Genomic DNA, 13,818 nt, shown 5'->3' on the forward strand with positions numbered 1-13,818 from the left:
CCCAAGGACAAATGAAGTTAGAATATAAGCCTTATTTCAGACTGATCTACATTGGCAAATTGGACTAAGTGGATATTCAGGGGAACTTAGTTGTTATGGGCAGGAACCTATTCCTGGAGCATTAACTATTTTTTACTAATGGATCATCTAATGGTAAAGCTGCTTATCATGCAATGAATTCAGACCAAGTCATATAGACCAAACATACTTCTATGCTAAGAACTGAATTAAAAGCTATCAAGGCTGCATTACAGGATTTATACTGCTGGCCTGGTAAATAGAATTGCTTTATTAAAACAAGCTACAGAATCTCATCAGCATGTTAAAACAAAAAAAGGGGGAATAGTGGAGAAATATCCTGTAAGTAAACTACATCAAGCCTTAATTACTTTATATTTTTTCACTTTAAATTTTTTCACTTGTAATGCTGATGGCAAAACACCGGTGGAATTATACTGGTGTCAGAATAAGCCAAAGGAAAATGGTCTGGTTAAATAGAAAAATCCTGAGTCTGGTTTGTAGAAGGGTCCCTTTATTAACCTTTGGTCGAGGATATGCTTGTGTATTTCCAGAAAACTCCTCCAAGCCCGTGTGGATTTCTGCAACAGTGGTTCTGAGAGAGGAACTGACCAGACTACTCCAACCACAGATAGCAGTAGCCCCAAGCAACTCTCTGACGAGACAGAGGAGATGGGGAATGGTAAAGACAGTCCAGAGATGGGGGATGGTAAAGACGCCTTGCCATGCTAGCAGTCATCAACTGTGCATCAGTGCAGTTTGCCCTGGACAAAGGCAAAGAAGGTCAGACCTGCATTGCCATTGCCCACCGTTTGTCCACCATCCAGAACTTGAATATTATTGCTGTCATGTCACAGGGGACAGTGATTGAGAAAGGAACTTATAAAGAACTGATGGCCCAGAAAGGAGCTTACTGCAAACTAGTTCCTTTGGTGCCTGACAACAGTTTTTAAAAGGACATGAAAAAACTCAATCCTTTTCATTGAATCTAGGAGTCTTAAAAGGACTCAAGCCCTGCCAATGGCATACACCTTTCTAAATTTATTAAGAAAACAAAAAAAAAAGGGGGGGGGGGAAATGCTGGAGGATAAGACCAACAAGTAGTTAGCATAATTATGGGAGAAGTCTGTTAGAAGGCTGATGGACTGTGATATTCAGCAGGGCTGAAAATCAGCATAATATTGCCTGCTGCTGGCAGATTGGCTAAAGGCAATCCCTAATGGTTAGGGCCTAACCTGATAATCCTTTTATTGTTTACCAAACCTTACCATTGATACACCTGTTTACTTTGCTAAAGGGCAAATGTGTATTCTAGTAAATAAAAGCAAAGGGGACTGAAGATTCAGGGAGATTCTCCACTAGAGTGAAGTCTCCGCCTGGCTCCCCGTTACTTCTAAATTTATATTTCTTGTCTAGTGTATCCGTTTGTGCACAGCCCCTTCTCCAGACCTTGAACCATAGCCACAAATGGATGCAGCCTTCACAAATAAACACTAACTTTACAATTATTCAACATATGTGTATACATTTTTGGACACCCTATAATTCAACTACAAATGCTAGAAGTCTTATAAGTAAATCCCAAATATGATAAATAAAATGAAAGTCACACATTTTTACATCATAATAAAATTACTAAATCAAAGGACATAATACTGAAAATGCAAGAGGAAAAAAAAGCCAAATTGACTCCAGAGAAGTAAAATTAGACCAGATATTTTCAACCCTTTTCATCTCATGGCACATATAAATGAATTAGTATAATTTGGTGGTACACCAAAAACATATTACAATATTTTTGCCAATCTGACAAAAGTAGGTATAATTTAGATTAATTCACACTGGCTGGCTATTGTCATTTTCTTAGCCTATCTAATAAAAGACAAAAAGGGTAATTGACCATACCTTCGCTACGGTTCCCATTGGATAATCAGGGCGATATGCAAATTAACCGCCAACAAAGATGGCAGTTAATTTGCATATGTAGGCTCCAAGCGGTGGACCGAAGCCAAATGGCCCCGAAGCTGGCTGAGCAGCGAGGCCTCACAGCCCCAGGATGGGCGGAGCAGCAAGGCCTCACCGCCCTGGCGCCAAGCGGAGCCGCGAGGCCTGACGGCTGGGCTTGGGGCTCTGGCCGGAGCCCAGCCAGAGCGAAGGCCTGGGCCCCGGGTGCCAGAGGAAAACTGGTGCCAGAAGCCAAGGGAAGGGAAGTTTGACAATAAAAGGGAAAAGAGGTCAGTGCCCCTGACTAAATAGTCAGGTACTGCTAGTTTTAAAAATTCTTGTGGCACATCAGTGTGCTGCAGCACACCAGAGGAAAATCACTGAATTAGACTAACAGTTGACTTTAGGAGAAACATTAGATGAACAAGGAGACAGAGGACAATTAGATATTATCTTAAAAGTACTGAATAAAAAAATAACTCCCCCATTATGATTTTATGTCCAGTAAAACATCCTTTAAGAATGAAGGTGAGATGAATACATCACTAGAAGACTTGCACTAAAAGAAAAGTGAAAAGGAGAAAGAAATGCTCACAGATGGAAGTTCTTACTTTCTTCTGACCTATCCTGATTCGCTAAGACTTTTTAACTCTATCTAATTGGTGTTACACTCATCCACGGAAATCTAGTTTCAGCTATTTAATCTGCAATTGCAGATGTAGAAAAAAATTGAGCAAAAAAAAAAAAAAAGTCAAATATGTAGGAAAATTTAAATTACTTTTGACCTAATAGTGTTTCTATAATAATAATTGTCTTTACTATATATAATAATTAAACCCATGACAATATTAAAAAAATGATCTAAAGGTAAGCTGTGAGTCACTGAGTTTCAGTGGGAATTCGCACTGGGATCTTCCGGTACTCATTCTTAGCTAATGAGTATGAAGTGTGCTTGGGGCTGAGCTTTCCAGCAATCAGGATGGACCTAGACATCCCCTGGGCTTTCAGGTCAGACCTTGCCAACCTATTGGCCACCTTAACGCACAAACCTTTCTGAATTGCTACACCTGAGCCTTCTTTGTAGGTGGTGCTTTTAGCAATGTAATAACAGTCACAGAGAGAGATTTGTGGAGAAATGAGAGTGTAATTTTGCTAGAGGAAGTATGAAAGAATTGCTGTACTACTTATTAGGAATTTGAAATTTTCACGTTTTTCTTTCCATCATCATTTTATGGAGCATTTAGGGGATAAGAGCAAAAATACTCTCAAAGTTTAGAAGAGGTTTCTGAAGTCTTTATTTGCAGAGGCTTTTGAGTATTGAGCTTACAGATTTCTATTTATGCACAAAAAGTCTCCCATAGAAAAAGCAATATCTGTTCACATGATTCAATGTTGTGGAACATTTTCTGTCTTGTGAATTTCTCCTGAGCTCAGAGTCATGCCCACCAGCTCAGAAAAACAAGATGCACTCAGTGCCAGGAAAAGACAGAAACCAGGTAATGTTTTCTCTGTTCTTTGATGGTGTTCTCTGTAGGACCCCTTTACCCTGATTCCCACCACTTCTTGTTATTCCTCTTCAGGCACTCTGTTCCCCCTCAGTCCTCTCAACTTATCTTTATTCTCCTGCTCTGGAGGTAGGAGAACATTTCTCTCTGACATGGTATTTGTTTCTGTTACCTTAAATGTTTTGGTCTGCTCCTCAAAACCACTTCTCTTTTTCCTTTTGGGAAATTTACACACTTGGATTGGGGGTAAAGAAAAGAGAATCTAATGATTCTTTGGCACCTCAATTGTCTTCAGCACTATACTTAAGTTAGTAAGTTAAAAACTCACAACTTTTCAAAGTAATTGTTTTTAGTCTTCATTTTACACATGGGACAATTGAGACATGTCTCTCTGCTATATCCCTTGCTGTATTCCTTGTTTCTGGGGCTGAAAGCCTACATTATACCAGAAACTTGGAGGTTTGGGGAGGCTGATACCTGAGAGCTGTCTGTTATAGTTGGGAGGAGATCAGAATATCACCTTGTGACTCAAAAAGTAACCCTCTCCAAGCACTTCAAACATATAGGGTCCAGAAACAAATCTTTAGTCAGAGTTATCCCCCATAATTACGGATTCTGTGGGATGTGGAAGTTCAGAACAGGGCACAAGACACAGCTTTGGTGCAAACCTTTCCAGTGGGTGAAATTTTTATCCAGTATCCTTTCTACATCTGGGTTCATGGGAGTCTAGGATGTCCAAGTCCCTTATTGGCTTCTAATCAGATCTGTTCTCTGTGACTCCTCTCCGCCTGAGTCTCATCCATTCACTTACTCATGCACACACACACTTCTGTTTTTAAATAACACTTTTGAGCAACTCCTTTGAGGCAGTTACAATTCGTAGATGCTTTTGCATATCTCATTCTAAGATGAACTCCTCTCCTCTCGGGCAGCTTTTCTTTGGAAATGACCTAGTCAGCTACCTCCACCTAATTGTGACAGTAACTGAAAACGTGAAGTGGCAGCTTCTCAGAGCCGTTTCCATTCCACATCTGGACTCACTAGCCTGAATAAACGAAGCACCGAGAACAGTAAAACTGTAGCACCAGGTGAAAGTGATGATTTTATTTACTTCTGTGGTCCTCAAATAGCTAATATAGTCCACCTCTACCTGTGAGGGAGTCTGGCCCGACAGGATACAATTTTCAGGTTTGTCCTCTGCAAGAGTTTTGTGCTTTGGCCTTTATTTGTAAGAGAGGACGTTTCCCCAAAGTTCAAGGAATTTCTAGCGCTAATAGTGGGGCTCCATTTGGAGATGAGTAGAACAGAGGGAAGCTTTCTTTCTGCTGCCCTCCGAAATGATAACGGGCGGTTCTCTGTCTATATTTCATGGTTTGATTCCTTGCTTTTCCAGCATCTTCTGCCACTGATGTTCTGTTCTCCGGATGAATCCAGTCACTATAGCTAGAGCATGAGTGGTGGGTAAAAGAAAAAAAAATAAAGTAATTGCAAGAGCAAATGCAATCCCCACATGATTGGAAATATTTAGGTTGTTAAAAATGATATGTACAATTTACCCATGCATTTTCCTCTTTTAGAAATCAAAGAGGAGAACTATATCAACAGAATTTTTAAACTTCACCTTAATACCAAATTCTCACACTGATATTTAAACTTATTTGTCTTCTGGATTTTCAAAGGTTTTTCTTTAACTCATTGTTAGTTATTGCTCAATGAGGCGAGAAATGCAGGTAATGTGGAATTGATTCCTAAGAATAGCTTTAGGCCTGTGTGTTGTTTGGTTAAATAGTGGGGGAGAAAGCATGGCTTTTGAGAAATTGAATGTGCTGGTCTTGTAGTATGAACACAAGAGATAGAGCAGGACATGAAGGTCAAGATGGTGTGGTTAATAGTGTTGAAGGGTTATCCTGAGCTGATGGTTGTAATCTGGGTTCTTGGATCACAGTTGGAAAAAAGGGTTAAGCTTTTGAAAGTTAGAGAGTAGTCTGTATTTACAAGTGGCATGAAGGCTTGACAAGAGCTGACTCTGAATAGATCACACAAACGGTGCATGGAGATTATGACCAGAATATGTTTTCATATCAGTCAACAGTTTCTTGTGATAAATTACATGGTATCTGGGATATCTCTGTGCTGCTTCATCTCTAATTAACTCCCTTTCTCCTCACTGGGCAGATGTCCAGCCACTACCCCTCTTCACTTTCCATTAATGATCTCATTTAAATACTTAGTGAAAACAAAAGCCATCAGATGAGAAGTGCTTCCTTCCTAACACCAAATCTACTGACTGCATGCGTGTTTGATGGACGAAGAAAACCCATTCTCACCTAAGGCCATCCATGCTCTGCTTCTGCTGTGAAACCCAGCTGCTCCAGAGACACCATTTCTGCAATTGTATCTCATTCCTCCTGGAATTTTTTTCTACTGGATTATCATCAACCATTTACAAACATCCTTCTGTAGATTGAACAATAAAACAACAGCAAATTAACTCTAAGACATTACAGAAAGAATAATAAATGTGGACAGGGAGTTGATCTAGTGTTGGGATTCTGTAGAAAAGATTATTACACGTTTTAGGAAATCTAGAGACTTACCATTTCAGAAATACATTTTTGAGTGGGTATGAAACTTCGTGAATGGAGAATAGGGTGAAAACACTGAGATATCAGACATTAGAAGAGGCTTCACCGAGTTTATTTCTGACATTCCCAAGACACACTGAAGGCAATGAGGAACCACAGTGTCATCTCTGAGTTCATCCTCCTCGGGCTGTCTGCGGACCCCCAGATCCAGCCTCTGCTCTTTGTGCTGTTCCTTGTCATTTACCTCCTGACCCTGATGGGGAATCTGATGCTGCTGCTGGTGATCGGGTTTGATCCCCGTCTTCACATCCCCATGTACTTTTTCCTGAGGCAGTTGTCCTTCCTGGATCTCTGCCACTCCTCTGTCACTGTGCCCAAGCTGCTGGAGAATCTGCTGTCTGAGAAGAAAACTATCTCAGTAGAGGGTTGCCTGGCTCAGGTCTTCTTTCTATATGCCTCTGGGGGCACCGAATCCTGCCTACTCGCTGTGATGGCATATGACCGCTATGTTGCTATCAGTTCTCCTCTGCTCTATGCCCAGGTGATGAACAGACAGCTGTGTATGGGGCTGGTGTGGGCCTCATGGAGTTTGGCTTTTCTGGATGCTCTTATCAATATCCTTGTAGCTCTCAATTTAGACTTCTGTGAGGCTCAAGATATCCACCACTTCTGCTGTGAGCTGTCCTCTCTTTACCCCTTGTCCTGCTCTGATGTGACTGCAAGTTTTACTGCCCTGCTCTGCTCTAGCCTCCTGCATTTCTTTGGAAATTTTCTCTTGATATTTTTCTCCTATGTTCGCATTTTGTCCACCATCCTGCGCATCAGCTCCTCCACAGGCAGAAGCAAGGCCTTCTCTACCTGCTCCTCCCACCTCACTGCTGTGATCTTCTTTTATGGCTCAGGATTTCTCCGTTATCTCATGCCAAATTCTGGATCCATTCGAGAGTTAATCTTCTCCTTGCAGTACAGTGTGATCACCCCTATGCTGAATCCTCTCATCTACAGCCTGAAGAACAAGGAGATGAAGGCGGCTGTGAAAAGGATGTTGAGAAAATATTTCTGGTGCTTCAAATAATAACATCAGAATGATGAGGATTCTGGGTAGAACTCTAATAAGTGGTGCCTGGATATTCAGGAGAATTCTCTGATATCAGGATCTGTAAGGTGCCCTACAGCTTTTCTTAAAAATACTTAAGCAGAAGTAGAGTTAATTTTCTTGGAATGATACCAGTTCAGTCCTAGTCAGAGCAAGGGGGAGGGATGTATAGCAATTATTCCTATGAAAATATTCAATTTATTACACACAGTATGGTAGACAATGCAATTATACTCTGTCTACCTTGCCACTCTTCAAACTAAACTCCATTTGCTCAGTATGGTTCCATAGAGACTATTAATCATAGGTTCTGTTAATCATGGTGACCCCTAATTCTCCCTGTCCCTGCTTAATATTCATTCATTCTTCCTGGCACAGTGTTTGGTACAGGAATGAGTATGTGGTCAATGTCAGACCATTCACTCTGTAGGAATTTTAATGAGAGATTCAGATGAGGAGAGAGAGGCAGAGGTCAGCCATTCTTTTTGCAGTACTCTGACAGCCAATCCCAGTGGCCTACTGATAAGATCACTAGTGTTATCCAAGATTCTGCCTTTTCAAGGAAGATTTATAAACATGAATTATAATAAGAACACATGATCAGACTGTGCTGAGCATTTTACATGTATGATCCATTTAAATACCACAAGTGCCTTAGATAGATGCTTTAGTTATCGTTATTTTAAGAAGAGGGAGGAAACTGCGTCAGAGAGGTAAGTGGTGGGGATGGAATTTGGAACCAAATGGACTTACCCCAAGTCTGTTTTTTTTTTTTACCACCTTGCCACACTGACTCTCCCCTTGATGGTGTGAGCTTCCCCAGACTCAGTTCATGAATTCCCTTGTTAATGCTTTATTGTTGTTGTCTTAATTTACTTTGCTTAGATCTGTCTTTTGCAAGGAAAAGACCTAAAAGACATACTGGTGCCACCATGGAATTGCAGGTATAGACATCCGAGGACAGTGGAGAAATTTGAGATTTTTTTATTGGATGTATGTGTGTCCAATAGAGTACAAATAGCACATTTGTTTATCCTCTTCAAACCATTTACCTAATAGCCAAAATTCCTGTGAAGGAGCCCCATGACAAGAGAAGATTCCCCAGCTCATGCGCAGTGCTAGACAAGTAGGTCTGCCAGTCAGCCCAGTGATGCTGTAGAAATGGCAGAACACGAGAGCATCAACAACAGAGCAAATGCTGCACAAGGCCAGTGGCAATTCCAAAAAGAAACCAATAGAATTTCAGCAGAGATCCCTTAGATCATGAAACACAGTTGGAGAATTAGTGAGAAGGAGATTTGGGAGAGATGTGTGGGTGAAAATTATGCAAAAAATTAATTATTGTCCTTTCCAATCTGCCATCTGCAATGGAGTCACCACCAAGATGCAGATTTTCATGAAAACCCTTAAGGGGAAGACCGTCACTCTGGAGGTTGAACCCTCTGATACAATAGAAAATGTAAAGGCCAAGATCCAGATTAAGAGAGGAATTCCCTCTGATGAGCAAAGACTGATTTTACTTAGCTGGCAAGCAACTGGAAGACGAATGTACTTTGACTACAACATTCAAAAGGAGTCCACTCTACATCGTGTGTGGAGACTTCTTGGTGGTGCTAAGAAAAGGAAGAAGTCTTACTCCCAAGAAGAATAAGCATAAGAGAAAGAAGGTTAAGCTGGCTGTCCTGAAATACTACAAAGTAGATGAGAATGGCAAAATCAGTTGCCTTTGTTGGAAGTGCCCTTCAGATGAATGTGGTGATGGAGTTTTATGGCCAGGCACTTTGACATACATTATTGTGGCAAATGTTGTCTGACCTATTGCTTCAACAAACCAGAAGACAAGTAATTGTACATGGTTAATAAAAGACATGAACTAAAAAATAAAAAATTAAAACAAATTATTATTTCTTTTTGAAATTACCTTTTGGTTTTTGCTTATTTACAACCTGTCAAATGTCATTGTCCCCTTCACTTTGCATTCTCCAGCCACAGAAAACAAAAACTCAAAGAGGTCAAGGACATTTTTTGACATTTCACTACATTTTAAAGAATATTTTAATTTTTAAAATATGCTTGTTGCACAATAGGTAAATTTTGAATGTGTCAGTTATGGGTAAAGAAATGAGAATATATCTAGGATGGAGTCTCACCAGAGGGACCTTACTACCAAAGCAGTTGGAAATAATTATATGAGTAGAATAGTCTACTATGTGAGTCAAATCTCTTTCTTCCATGTTAGTCTAGTTCTGGGCCATGGACTCACAGTTCGGCCAGGCCTGGGCAAGGTGATAGTTATGCAAAGGTTCAACAAGATTTTCATGCATGAATGCTGTTCTGCTGTTGCCACTGGTGAAGTTTATTTAGATAAAGGTCATATGCAACTTTTGCTAGCTATATTACCAAATACATTCTATTTTTTGTTTCTATTATGAATTAAAAATTCAACTGCATTTATCACTTGTACACTGACCTTGTATCTGTCAAGTTTGTTGAACTATTTTCCTAGTTCTAATGGCTTGTTTATAAATACTATTGGATTTCTAATTATTTTGTCTTAAATAAAAGGAAATTAGATATTCATGTTTTATCTTAAATTACATTTCATCGCTTCTCGGCCTTTTGGCTAAGATCAAGTGTAGTATCTGTTCTTATCAGTTTAAATTACATTTCACATTTTAATGATTTCCTCTTAAATAAAGGGAAATAATTTGTTTTCCTATGCAATTTTTATATGTTTCATATCTTAAAGTTAATTCACTGGCCTGGAGCTCTAGTACAGACATCTTTTTTATTGGAATCAGTAAGAAAGTTTCTCATGTTTCAGCATTAAGGATAATGTTTGTTCTGTTTCTTATCAGTTTTGACTTAGTACACGAGCTCTCTTCTAACCATATTTTGCTGAGAATTGATGTAAAAATTTTATCAAATGTTTTTTTTTTATTTCTATTGAGTACCAGTACTTTTTCCCTTTTGTTTACTAATATATAGTATCTGTCACATAATAAGCATGCGATAAATAACTGTTTACTAAAAAATAAATTTATCAAAATAGTCATGGTTTTTATTATTTGACTTTTAAAATATTTTTTTATTGATTTCAGAGAGGAAGGGAAAGGGAGAGAGAGTTAGAAAAATCAGTGATGAGAAAGAATCATTGATTGGCTGCTTCCTGCACGCCCCCTATTGGGGATTGAGGTGCAACCTGGGCATGTGCCCTTGACTGGAATCGAACCTGGGACCCTTCAGTCTGAAGGCAGGCACTCTATCCACTCAGCAAAACCAGCTAGGAAATTATTTGGCTTTTAATAATAAATTGTATCAGTAGGTGTTCTGGTGTTGAAGAATTTTTGCATTCCTGAAATCACCCTACTTAGATAGAGTAGTAAAAACAGAATTAACTTTCATCAGTATTTGACTTAAGAATTTCCTATTTATGTCCATAAGTGAGATAGTATATTTTTTTTCTTGCATTCATCTGGTCTTTTCTTTTTAACAGCCTTAATTACATGTTTCACACATCACAATGTTCACCTAGTCAATACAATGTCATGGTCTCTAGCACATTCACAGAGTTGTGCAACCGTCACCACAACCCAATCCCAAAACATTTTCATCACCCCCATTCGTATGGGCAATAACAATCTAAACCCTCCCCCTAGGCAATCACTAATCTATTTTTTGCCCATATATATTTTTCGCATTTCAGACATTTGATCTTGGCATTAATAGTATGCTTTCTTTCACCTTGTATTTTCTTAAAATATTTTCATTTAAAAAGGGGTTTTCTTGAAGGCTTTGTAACACTCATCTATTAAGTTTTGAGGACTTCTTGTCTTTTGTTGTTTTAGAGGGAAAATTTTGATTGCCAACTTAATTCCTTTAATGATTTGTGGTATATTTGGGTTTGATATTTGTTCATGAATCAATTTTAGTAATTTGTAATTTTTGCCCATTATTCATATAATGTATTAAACTTCATTGACTTTTCTTTCTATGTCTATTTCTTTCACCAGGTGAGGGAAGTTTTCTGTTATTATTTTTTCAAATAGATTTTCAATTTCTTGCTCCATTTTTTATCCTTCTGGCACCCCCATTATGTGAATGTTGGTATGCTTGAAGTTGCCCCAGAGACTCCTTATACTATCTTCATATTTTTACATTCTTTTTTTCTTTTTGCTGTTCTGAGTGGGTGTTTTTTGCTTCTTTATATTCCAAATTCTGTTTTTTTTTATTGCTTAAAGTATTACAAAGAGTATTACATATGTCTCCTTTTTTTTTTCTTCCCCGCCCTTGACAATCCCCTAGCCTCCCCTACCCCCCAGTGTCTTATGTCCATTGGTTATGCTTATATGCATGCAGGTCCTTCGGTTGATCTCTTACCCACCCCCCTCCTGCCCTCCCACCCTCCCCGGCCTTCCTGCTGTAGTTTGACAGTCTGTTCGAGGCAGCTCTGCCTCTGTATCTACTTTTGTTCATAAGTTTATAATGGTCTCTATTATCCATGAATGAGTGAGATCATGTGGTATTTTTCTTTCATTGACTGGCTTATTTCACTTAGCATAATGCTCTCCAGTTCCATCCACGCCATTGCAAATGGTAAGAGTTCCTTCTTTTTTACAACAGCATAGTATTCCATCGTGTAGATGTACCACAGTTTTCTAATCCATTCATCTACTGATGGGCACTTAGGCTGTTTCCAGATCTTAGCTATGGTGAATTGTGCTGCTATGAACATAGGGGTGCATATATCATTTCTGATTGGTGTTTCTGGTTTCTTGGGATATATTCCTAGAAGTGGGATCACAGGGTCAAACGGGAGTTCCATTTTCAGTTTTTTAAGGAAACTCCATACTGTCTTCCCATAGTGGCTGCACCAGTCTGCATTCCCACCAGCAGTGCACAAGTATTTATATTCCAAATTCTTGATTTGATTCTCAGCATCCTCTACTCTACTGTTGATTCCTTGTAAATTATTCTTTATTTCAGTTAGTATATCCTTCATTTCTGATTGCTCCTTTTTTATGTTGTTGATGTTCTCACTAAATTCCTTGAAGTTCTCTATAAATTCCTTGAAATGCTCAGTAAGTCCCTGTAAAGTTTGTCAAATTAATTTAAAAACAAATGAGTATATGTTCCAGTTTATTGTAATTAATGCTATTTTTCATTTTACAACTGCAATGTGATGAAAACTTATTTTTTTCTTTCATTCTACTCTTAATAATTGTCTAGAAAAGTAAATTTAAGTAGAGGTTATGTGAGGATGAGGAAAAATAGAGGGTTCTCAGCCAAGGTGCTACAAAGAGTAAGTTGTATCTGCTCTGCAGAAAGTCTCTCAGACAGGGAGTGATTCCAAAGCCATCATCCATAGTTGCGGGATTGCCTGGGGCATCCTTATAACCATTGATTTGAATTCTGTATCTGATAGATTTCTTGCTTCCGTTTTTTAAGTTGTTTTTCTGAAGATTTCTCCTGTTCTTTCATTTGTGACATGTTTCTTTGTATCTACATTTTGGCTCTGTTTGTTTCTATGTTTTAGGTAGACCTGCTAGATTTTCCAGACTCAGTAGAATGGCCTTGAGTAGTAGGTGTCCTGTAGGGCCCAGTGGCTCAGCCTCCCCAGGCACCAGAGGTGGGCACCCTTTGTGAGCTGTGTGTACTGTCCTATTGTAGTTTAGCCTTGATTGATGTTGGCATCACTAGGAGGAATTGACCCCTAGTCCAATCAGTTGTGAGGATAGACTGCAACTATAGTAGAAGAGCTGCTGTGTAGGAACTGATTCTATGGAGTGGGACTTGCTTCAGTGGGGCTTTGGTGCTCACTGAGTCCGCCCCTTAAGTATGTCACTCGGGGAGGTGGTGGGCTGTAATCCAGCATGGTGAAAGCTGACCACCAGGTACACTGGCTCTGGAACCTCCTGAGAAGTGCAAAGTCATCCATTCCCTGTGCTCTGCCTGGGGCTACACAGCATGAGCTATAAAGCAATCTGCAGATGACTGCTACTTGTGTTGGGCTTGGGGGTGCCCAGGAGAGGCCAAGCTGTGAACCAGTGCTTAGCCTGGGGCCACTTATTGAGAGGTATGGGGCATGCTGAGGCCAGCTGCTGTATGTTTGAAAGATTTTAAGAAAGTTCAAAGCATGAGGCATGAGAGACCAGTTGTATGGAAAAGATACTGGAAATGGCCTAGTGGAGCTTACAAGTAAGGAGGGGCAGGGTCTCAGGGGATTACCAGGATGGGGTAAAAAGTATGAGCCAGGTTGATGGAGATTCATATGTGGCAACTGCCTGTTGGCTCTGTGGTAGGGACGGCTCAGCAAAGGAACCTGCCTGCACTTCTGTCTCGGAGAAAGCCTCCATAAAACATGTCTGGTTGTATCTCCTCCAATTCCAAAATTCAGTGCATGGAGTGAGGAAAAAAGTTCTTGCCATATCTCACATTGCTGCATTAACTGCACCATGGAGTCCCCCACAAACAGCCCATCAGGCTCTTTATCTTTACAGTCTAGTACGAATCTGTTGTGCTGAGAAATCCACCTGTCATCTCCTTGAATATTTTCTGCTTTATGTGGAATTGCTGCTGGGTTTGAGTCTCCTTAGCTCATTCTACACTCAGGCAGTAGGCCTGTGCAGGCCCAAGCAGCTGTGACGGCTGCGGGTAGCATGTCTGTAGC

The 13,818-nt window shown here is 39.8% G+C and overlaps 1 protein-coding gene and 1 pseudogene across 2 annotated transcripts; both read left to right on the plus strand.

Moving 5' to 3' along the window:
* Positions 1-6,197: 6,197 nt before the first annotated feature.
* LOC308512931 (olfactory receptor 8S1-like) lies at positions 6,198-7,127 on the plus strand (the record flags this gene model as incomplete). Its single annotated transcript, XM_081082655.1, has 1 exon — positions 6,198-7,127. One exon carries the CDS (start codon positions 6,198-6,200, stop codon positions 7,125-7,127), a length of 930 nt encoding a protein of 309 aa, XP_080938781.1.
* A 1,405-nt stretch (positions 7,128-8,532) lies between these two features.
* Positions 8,533-8,994, plus strand: LOC308535843 (ubiquitin-ribosomal protein eS31 fusion protein-like; annotated as a pseudogene). Its single transcript has one exon. The product of its transcript is annotated as a ubiquitin-ribosomal protein eS31 fusion protein-like (transcript).
* The last annotated feature ends 4,824 nt before the right edge of the window (positions 8,995-13,818 follow it).

This window comes from Myotis nattereri, assembly GCF_964212035.1.
Source record: "Myotis nattereri genome assembly, chromosome: 2".
In the NCBI taxonomy this organism is placed as follows: domain Eukaryota; kingdom Metazoa; phylum Chordata; class Mammalia; order Chiroptera; family Vespertilionidae; genus Myotis; species Myotis nattereri.